Genomic DNA, 10343 nt, shown 5'->3' on the forward strand with positions numbered 1-10343 from the left:
TATACACATTACTTGAAACTGCGTCAGCGAAAACTAGATTATAAACCCAAATTCCAATTTTAAAAAAAAAGTATTTGGTAAAACCTCCTCTAGAATATTCATCGTTTAGATAATAACATGAAATCAAAGAATAATATGGTGACGAATAGTGGTCATGATTATCAGTGATATTATTCACCATTTTCATCTTCATCTTCGTCATCAACAACAAACTTTAGGAAGACGCTATTTTACAGACATAACAAAGAGGAACATATCTGCTTGCAGATTGAAAATATAAAAATTGGTATAATATAGTTTTCCTCGAGACAAGTAACATGGCCGTATTATAGACACTACATTTTAAACTTATCACTAAATAACTAAACTCTCGACACCAGATTTTAGTAGCGGGTAGTGTGCAATGGCTACTCAATTCATACCTTCAGATCAATAACCATTCTAAGTCAACGCCTTTTAACATCCTTATTTTTTTTTAATCAGCTCGTTATCGTTTTCCCTAATGTATAAACCACGATAATCATGTATCCTGCCATGCTATTATCCCCGGGTGACTATATGAACAGCAGGAATAAAACTCAAAGCAATGCATTTGCTGATGAATACTAGTCGAAAATTATATCACAAATAATTTGAGACAATCTTCAAAAGTCGCTTTGTTCTAGTTTTCTTTATGGGGAAAAGAACACCACTGTTACAATACACAAAATACGTACACAATAAATTATATATATTTACATATTTTAGTAATAAATGTTGATGGACGGATTGTAGAGGGAAAAAATGCATGAAACACTTATTGCATAGCTCAAACCAACACACAATGCCCACTCGAAATCGACATTAAACACCTGTGATAAGGGCTTTTTACACCTGTAAATTTTTGCTTAGCCCCGGACCAACGGTGGGGCTAAGGGGGGCCTTAGCCCCACCGTTGGTACGGGACAATCCTTAGCCCACTTTCTGTTTACACTCGTTTTTGCCAAAGTGGGCTAGCCCCACCGATAGTACGGTACTATCTGGCCCTGCAAAACAGCAGGGGTTAGCACCGCAATTGCGGTGCCAAGCAAGTGAGTGTAAACAGAACGAAAAAATAATCCTGGGCTAACCGACGGAGACGAAGTCCGACCCTCACTGACCAATCAGAAACGAGGTAATCAAGTGCTGCCGGTGCGTGCGTGTACGTGTACAGTACACAGCGTAATTATGAATATTCATGTGGTTTGGAAAGCCCGGGGCTAAGAAATACGAGTGTAAAAAGGTCAGTTTTCTCCTGAGCCCCGGACAAGAGATAGTACGGGACTAATTTGCGAGTGTAAAAAGCTGAAAAAATTGGTACGGGACTAACGATAGTCCTGGGTCAGCGAAAGTCCGGGGTTAAGAAACACAAGTGTAAAAAGCCCTATAGATGTTTACAAACAACTGATGTAGTCACACATTCTTGAGTGCAACCTACATCGAGATAGTTGACAAGTGTTGACGAAGAATCTAAACACCTGTTTAATATCACAGCATGAATGAAGGCGACATTCTTTCGCCTTCGGCATAGAAAAAGGCACCTGGCCTATTGTTCACATAATGAATGCGCAGCATTTCAACTTACGTAATGTGGTCATAAGAAACTGCTGTGAGCTTTAATTTTTATACAACACTGCTCTCAACAAAATTTAGTCGGGCATTATCGTCTTCGTTTTACTCCTCCTGATAATATTGCTACATCTTGACGACATTCATCCCCTCAATATGTGACACCCAACATTACATATCATCTCCTTAGATAAATATACCAGGAGAATAATAATCTACTGCGATAAGACATTAAATATTAAGGTTGGCTTTAGAAAAAACAAAACAAACCACATTACAATATTTTTTCATCAGTTGCAATATGTGGATTGTCGCTTGTGTAGAATGTTTGATTTGTTTTATTCTTCAATTCTATATTCTTACCCACACAGCAATATTTATATGTAATTTGAATTTTGACTTTTGCTAAAATGCTTTTGTTTTAAGAACCTTTGCAAAAAGATAACAATTTGTCTTTCGCTGACATCGTTCTTAAAGAACAATAAAAGAACCCATGCATGCATTTCGAATTCCCTGGTCAGGTTTATGAAATTAATGATAAAACCAAATATCAATCATGCATCCCCTTTGATGACAGGTGGACAGATAGGTTACGATGTTACATCGCGTCTTAGCGGAAACAGTCCGACGACATGTTGCGGCTGTACTGCGGGAAGGTGTCTCGGTAGCGGCTACTGCTCATCGGCGGCGGGGATGGCGATGCGGTGGCGATGGGAACGGAGTGGTGAGGTCGAGGCGAGAATGGGAGCGAATAGTCGAGTGGAGGAGAAATGCACAAGGAGGAGGGGGGGGGGGGGAGAGAAAAGAAGGGACCATCATTAGCAAGAGAATATAATTTTGACATGCACTACATGTGTTTTTACATCATCAGATTTCTTGTTTGTGGGCAGAGGAATTCAATCTAAACCGAAAAGCTATTACGATCTACCCGCTCCTTTCTCAAAATGGGCACGCGACGGGAGCAAAAATATTTCAATTTTACAGTCATAGACATTTTCACTGAGTGACTTGCAGGGACTTTGCTGAGTACATTCTAATGGACTTCTGTACATGCGTTTGTCAACTTGTACGTAATAAAGTGTGTTTAATTCAAATTTGATTACTCCTTTTCATTTCTATAAAAGCATACATCACATAATAGTAAATATTCTATACATATGTAAATATCCACTATCATAATTATTTGACACCATGCATGTTTGTTTGTTTGTTTGTTTTTTAAAGCAAATTTTGTAAACCAATCATGAAAGTGGAAATAAATGAAATGAATATGACATGAAAATATATATCGTTATTCATACTTTTATTCTCAAATGTAATGATAAATGACATGCACGCACAAAATAGCGGTACTGTGGTGATGGGGGGGGGGGGGGTGGTGGTGGCTCTACAGTTTGTAGAGGGCGCACTTACTAGATGTTGGCTGGCACTGGTCGCTGTCCGTATTGATCGAGCCGGGGCTCTTGCTTGAATGTATACTAGAGAGAATAATAGAAAAGCCGTTGATAGATAATGGAAAATTGTACACATGGTCATGCACATACACGCTGACAACAATGTTACGAAGCTGTGTAAGATTTAGGGATTAATTGCCGTGTTCACAGTATAAATTATGTTCCTTAAATGGAATAGAATCTTAAATGGCATTGTTGGAAATGATCGATGACATGATTAAATTCTAATTATTATTACAGGTACGTTTGAATATGCCTAGCTTGAATACGCAAACACTCCACAGCTGGCCAAATGTAATTCAACTTCATAGTGTGTATTTGGTTACTTTCTTTTGTCGTCTTTTACAAGTATGCTGGCAGTTAACTGAATACATCAAAAGACATTCCATATACATTTTCTGCACTCAACAGTTGACACCTACCCTCCACGAACCGCTGATGGCGGGCTTCTGATATCTCACAGCGTAGCCTGAAAATCTCAGTTCACCTGCAGAAGAAAAGAAAAAAAAAACTCATCAATCTTCAAATAGACATGTGGGTAAATTTGGCACCTTTTGTCACTCGATGTTTTGGTACCGATGTTTGCGACGTGTATAAAAGGCCTGCATCGTGCATGACTAGTTTTGTGTTTGAAACAAGCGTTTTTCCTTCGCAGTAAATTCATATTGAATGATGGTTCTTTTTTGATATATTCGTCTGTTTTGAAATTCGAATCATAAAGTGATTTTTTTTACTTGTAACCAGTCGCTATCAGATTGCTGGCAAAGGAAACATGTTTGTTACTTTCCCTTTCTTTTAAATAATCTAGAGTAAGTTATCAACGCAGGTGAGATAACAGCAATTAATAGTTTGATGATAATATACAATGTAATTTCATATATACAAATGTTTTCTACGAGCAAAAAAAAAAATAAATAAAAATGTTTGTTTTTGCATGTCGACACTTCTCTTCCGGTGAGTCCTCTTCTCTTAGTCTTCGGCATCGCTTTATCGCCCTCAAATGATAGTTGTGTCTAATACATTATGTACATTATATATTTGACTCGGGGGACATGTTTCCAAACTTTTCACAAGTAGTACAAGAAATCTGTATTTTCTTTATTATGCACTTTCCTATGAATACAAAACAATAGTATACGATGTAGAAAGGGTTGCATGAACAGAGTTTTGACATGATAAAAGTAATAGAGCATCAAAATATTTACACTTTAAACGATTCAAAAGACAATAGTTATCTAATCAATTACCTGCGTTTTCTATTTTCGGGAGCTCCTTGATGTCTTTTGCCTTAGCCCAGTCTATTCTTATCGACCTGTGAAAAACAAACAAACAAAAAACAATGTCATCTTATTGTGATTTCACCGGATTTTTCCCTCTCTCTCTCTCGCTCTCTGTCTCATTTGAATGGATGCTTTCTACGAAGACGCACTTGATGATTGAAGAGATAAAAGAAATAGCCAATTGTAAAAACGGAGGAAGAGTCACAACAGGAATCAGCTCAACACGATCAGAAGCTACAAAATTGCATAACATTTACTCTTTCCCCAAACATTTTATCAGGTCGATTTGTCACCGAAATAACGTTGATGTTATACTATTTGCAACTTAGGATAGGCACTGTTGCATATACATGTAAGTTGAGATCAAACATCATATTAAAGGCAGAAAATCAAACTAGGTCTGTGAATACTCAGATCTGATTGGCTGATACCTGACTTATGTTTGAATGCATCTTTTTAGGAAGCAGTGCCCTGTTTTTGTCGGAGCACTTCCAGAAATCCAAGTTTAAAAAAAAATGGAAAAATCTGACACGTGTGGATAGTAATTGTGCTATACTATTATAGCACATACACATCAATCTCTTCGAAATCAAACTTGCGTCGATCATTCATGTTTTTGGATGAACATGAATGACGAACAAAATCATACATTGATAAAATGACAAAAATACCTTACCTGATCTCGTCTTTCATTGACTCCCTCAATGACCTTCCTGTATCTGTGATATTCTGCGGAGAAAGGGAAAATTAGCGAAAGTTAAGAAAAGCGGATGTAGTTTTAGTTGTTGTTGTTGTAGTTGTTGCTTATGTTTTGGGTGGGGTTAAATTATCATTTCATTTTACTGCTGCGCCAGGTGACTCCTACATTTCATGTGGCTTTTGCTTCCACATCAGGACGTCAAATTGTAACGCGAACATTTTTGTCACCATGGTGATATATGAAAAAATATCAACGATCTGAAAGGTCACGAATCAATTATTGACAGAGCATAGACAAAAATGTCTTCCCTCACTCTACACATGAATAATGCAAACACATGAAAGCAAAAGTCAAATAAGCAAACAGGTGCAATTCTGGTGAGCACATAAAATCGTTTAATAATTGATGGCATGTACGCGATGAGCAGGTCCACATGTATTATAGTCACTTGCTTTGCACACACGGCATTTCGATATTGGTTGTCACGACCACGGAATTTGAATGCTTGTGTTGTTAGGACACAGCCGGATATTTGTGTAGTCAGTCTATAGAGAAACGCATAAAATGTCTATTTTTTACACTGCGTATAGATGTCAGTTGTGTTGTTTTTACGATAGGAATGCATAAGTTGATTTTCCCCATGTCGTATGATGATAAAGTGAGAGAGTGACAGATTGGGATATCGTACCTGTAACTGTGGTCTTCTGTTTACATTTTTGCCCTCCCCCCTCTCCCCACCATCCCAGTCAACATAATGTCAATAGGCGTTTTCACATCAGCCCGATAAAAATCCAAGCTCGAGATATTTTTAATTTCCCAAGTCAGAAAATAAAGCGCGCTATTTCGAAACATCGGGCTAATGTGAAAACGCCTACTGAGTATACAGAAGATGTACACGTTTTCCAAGCATGCATGGCACTCGTGCAATGAAACATTGATTCTTTATTATTTGTCCTTCTCCTGTTTGTAAAACTATTGTCCCTACGTGTCAACGTCATTATTTTTACAGTAATCTCGCATTTTTCCTAAAAAAGGAAACCCCATTCTACGAATTTACAGACTCTCCAATTAACACATTTTTCTTTTAAAGAAAAAAAAAATTATCCATCGCACAGAGTCAAACCATTACAGACGTGCAAGATTTCGTAACGTTACATGAAGAAGAAATCAAAGTTTTACAAATTAATAGAATAAGACTTACTGTGCAGTTCTACGTTATACATTTCTTTTTTAATGAGCAAACTAAATAAAAGAGTCGTGAGGCGAAGTTATCATCATTTAAGCAAATTTTCAATCTGTGAAATATGATTGTGACTGGTACCACTATTTCACGAACACTTGCAAGATTTGGGAATTCCATGACTTTTCTTTCTATATATCCTATTCAATGAAACATGCAGTGTTCTCTTCTCGGTTGACGTACACGTATAATTCTTTGAACTGTAGTCTATTTGACTATCGAGCGCAGTTTCTCTTCGAGTCTTTGTGGGGGATGTCTAGACATACCCCAAGAGGCCTTTCCACATACTCATATCCTGTCTATCATTCGTTCGTCAACATGCTGCGATTGTGATCATTATTGTGTTCATGTCCGTGTTCACTTTGACGTTGTTATGCCACCTTTACGGTTAGCGAAATGTCCTTGATTGCTTTGAAATCAGTATTGAATGCTTAATGTTTCCCTTAAATCGATGTTGTATCTATAACTTTATACCATTTACATGCACGTATAGCAAACTAAGCATTATAATCATGTGTTTCATCAAGTGAACGGACTTGCTGATAACAGAAACTAGTGTGTATTCCTCAGGGCTGTGTACAGCCGAATATTAGGCCTACATGCACAGTGTGCATTTTAATCTAACTCGTCAATCAACATTTCCATTTACCACATACACTGCGAGGAAGATAGCATATCAACATTTCGGAAATTCTGGGTATACCATGGATTTAGTCTCAAATCCTCTCAAAGCTCGCTCGGCACATCAACGTTTGCTACAGCCCAAACTCGATACGGGATCGTTGCTATAGTTACGAGACGCGCTACTTCTGGCCGGCTTTTCTCACTTGCTAGCGGACGGAAATAGAATACAGGACAGGTTTTGCAGTTTCTGCACTGATAAGCCAGCCACAGACTTGACACATGTGGTTGCCTTGGTTACGCTCTCGGCTCTTTGCATTGGCATGGAACGAAATGAGAATGATTTATGTCATCGTAGTCTAAACACTCGACGACATTTTTTTTAAAACAATAACTTTAGTCTACAACCGACAAACAATGTCATTCTTCATGAAAACCATTGCTGTCGTTCAAGTGATTTGGGGGAAGTAAGATGATGTCATAATGTGCGCATGTTGATGGCAGTTATATTTACGCATCTGAATTATTTTCCATTTTTTCTGGGATATTTTCCATAGGTATAATATCTGGCGCAATGATAAGATGATATGGAACATGTGGTGCTTTTTTTTTTTCGTCATTACTCTATATAGTAAGATTACCTTTGACTTTAAAGATCTTATGGAAAGAATGTGTCATCCCGACAGAAGTGTTGTTTGACGGTTTCTCTGAGGAATTCTTTACAGAATGACGGGGATACTTTGTTTTCGTTGATGTTTATGTTAGAAAGGTGCTTTAATCTCTTTTTTTTTCAGTATCAGCAACGCATGCGTGGGGCCTATGCAGACACGGCCATTCTTGGGATAGATTATCCATATCGATATGAAGAAAAAAAAAATGATACACTGATATGCAAACATTGATGGTTTTGTACTAACATTCAGCCCTCTAGAGTGAATCTTTGTTCCTCGATTAAATTTCTGGCACGTTCAAAGCTACCAAGGCACCCGAACAGATACATTCTCAGCATGGGCAACAACAGCTCTTTATACCATTCACTCATGTGCTCCGACGTGCGAGATGACAACTGAGTATAGTGCCGAGACTACGCGTTGCAGGGGGTATTTATTCCATGCATGTTATCATACAATTTGCAGCGCCCATCACAAATTCATCACTCTGCGTGCATGTCATGGTTCCATTGTTACGTTTCTATGGGCGCCATTTATAGGTGAATCGCTTCAAAGGTCCCAAAGCCAACAGTGAGGATAAAAATCGAATGGGTTTCTTTTCAACTCATACAGCCGAGTGTGCATTATCCGGGAAAGTGTCGTTTTATCGCTTATTTAATGCAAATTGCCGCATTTACGGCTTTGATATTGTTGAGAGGCGACACATTTAGTCTCCCGCAATGCTGGATGACTGGAACAAAATAGCTGCAGCGTTTTCCTTTCTGTTACCTCGGATGCATTATACTATTGTCCCTTCATTTTCTCTTTAAGTGCATACAAAAGCGTTCAAGGTAAGCAAGAGATATTATACCAACGCAGCTAGACACTAATATTTTGGCAATTTTGCATTAAAAAAATCGCACAAAGGTTACACTTACCGCTCCGTTGTAGATCTTGGCGGATGGCTTGAAGTATGTTGCTGTGGCGTTCTGGAAGTCGACTATACGAGAGAATGAAGATAACAACATTGGTATGAAATAAAAAACGATTTCTACAAAATAAAGACATCGAAAATGGTGATACAAAGCATTCATTCATTTCCCAAGATTATAATTTTCATGCTTATAGATCTTCCTTCTATATAGAAAACAACCTATAATGTGAAGAATTCATGCAAGTATGCGACATTTGTGATATCTGTATTATACAATTCCTTTATTTTTCGCACACTACATATACCGACTACAATTATGTAACTCTACCTTGGCAAGTTCCCCAAGTCATCAGAATGTTGATACTTTTCTTGAAAGCACTGGATTTGTGGCAAAAATGTACAAAGCTTGTTATACACATCTAGACCATTTTCATGATTTTGATAAATTTACTGTAGGGCCTAGAGTACTTCCAAGCAATATACAGACCAACAGTCTGACTATATACGTCATGAGTATTACACGAAATGGTACATCGTTTAATCAGGTGTCTAAACATGTTGTAATAGACCTATTGTTTTCGAGTAAGTCCAGACGTTGGTTTGCTTATTTTGGCCACTAAACCACACAAAGTAATACTTGATGTGCATGCATAATGAACACATCGTAAGCATAATTTTCCAGCAGTCTTTATCTGTTTTGATGTATCGAAAACGAATAGAATCCTTAATAGAACTTTCTTTTCCATCAAGCCCCTATGATACTTAAAATATTTCTTTTTAAGCAACGCATGTCTGACCTTTGTCCTTTTTAAAACTAAAATCAAATGGACATAAAGTAATACTAATAGTAACCTGTATTTTTGTCTGTCTGTTGTTGTTGACTTGTGGTTTCTACGTTGCACTGTGCTATTGACGTTTGAAATAATATACCTGTGTTTATTCTCCTAGCTGATATACTCGTGTATTATACAATACGACGTGTTCATTAAAGGTTGGTTAAGATAACTTACGAGGTCCGATGACAGTGGTTGTTCGGCAGTGTTCATCAGGCAATCTGTGGGCAGCTGTGTCCATGTCCATCCGCCTGAAAGTTGGGAGAGAAGGGTGGTAGAGACCCTCCTTCACGGCGGCTAGTTGAATCCTCCTCAGCGTGGGGTAATTTGGCACATAGTAAGGGGCTTCGAGTGCGGCAGGCATTTTCTTTTCCTCGGAAAATGATCAAGTTCTCTCGACAAGTTAAAGAATATTCTTGCGGCCAATGCTGGCAAGATTTAGATTTTAGGATGAGGTATGCAACAGGTTGAATTTTCCTTCAGACTTATCGTGGTCAAGCGCAATGACTTGGACTTCGTACACGCTCCGAAGTTAAGAGATAACGTTAAGAACGCTCTGTTTAAGTTCCAAACACTCCACTTGTTGCCCATGCGCTAAGAACTGCCTTGTGCGGTAATCCGCTATTGTGCCCGCAAAGTTTTATTGTTAGGCGCGCAGCCAGGCAAGACCGTCCCCTTGGCAACGCGTATGTCTTGTGCTCAGGGCGCATGCGCGGATGTGGGCACTGTTTTATTTATCTCACGACATAGTGTCATCGCTTAGGATCTCCGCACGACTAATTAAGATGATTGCTATACGGAGGTGTAGCGGGGTAGAACGCTGATCCCTACCGCTGCTTCAGTGCACTTGGTTGAGTTACTCAGTACGAGAAGGCCATCCACCCGAGTAAATAAACTCACCATACTACAGAGCTATAAAGTGTCATTTCCGTTTCCCTTATATGTGTGTGTGTTTTATGGTTTTATTCTATCATTTCTTTTTTTTTAAAGAGACGCTGTACAGGTCATAATCGTGAGAAGCTGGGGTCGTAAAATCCGACTGCT

At 38.4% G+C, this 10343-nt stretch overlaps 1 protein-coding gene across 1 annotated transcript; it reads right to left on the reverse strand.

Annotated features, from left to right (window-relative positions):
- Positions 1–2197: 2197 nt before the first annotated feature.
- LOC139742160 (sperm microtubule inner protein 8-like) lies at positions 2198–9887 on the reverse strand. The gene is made up of 7 exons (XM_071652729.1): positions 9477–9887; positions 8471–8532; positions 4998–5050; positions 4289–4353; positions 3464–3528; positions 3001–3065; positions 2198–2261 (listed from the first exon to the last, which is right to left on the reverse strand). Exons 1-7 carry the CDS (start codon positions 9661–9663, stop codon positions 2198–2200), a joined length of 561 nt encoding a protein of 186 aa, XP_071508830.1. The 5' UTR covers positions 9664–9887.
- Between the last annotated feature and the right edge of the window lie 456 nt (positions 9888–10343).

The sequence above is a fragment of the Diadema antillarum genome, unplaced genomic scaffold (genome assembly GCF_040938485.1).
Source record: "Diadema antillarum isolate AM-2024a unplaced genomic scaffold, OU_Dant_1.0 seq00000981_RagTag, whole genome shotgun sequence".
Classification (NCBI taxonomy): Eukaryota; Metazoa; Echinodermata; class Echinoidea; order Diadematoida; family Diadematidae; genus Diadema; species Diadema antillarum.

Bases quoted from the DNA above. Each gene is read 5' to 3' on its own strand.
- LOC139742160 (XM_071652729.1), bottom strand. From the start codon at position 9,663: ATGCCTGCCGCACTCGAAGCCCCTTACTATGTGCCAAATTACCCCACG. The intron at 4,354-4,997 runs GTAAGGTATTTT...TGTTTTTCACAG, and splicing joins TCAATGAAAGACGAGATCAG to GTCGATAAGAATAGACTGGG. The intron at 2,262-3,000 runs GTAAGTGCGCCC...GCCGATGAGCAG, and splicing joins CCAGTGCCAGCCAACATCTA to TAGCCGCTACCGAGACACCT.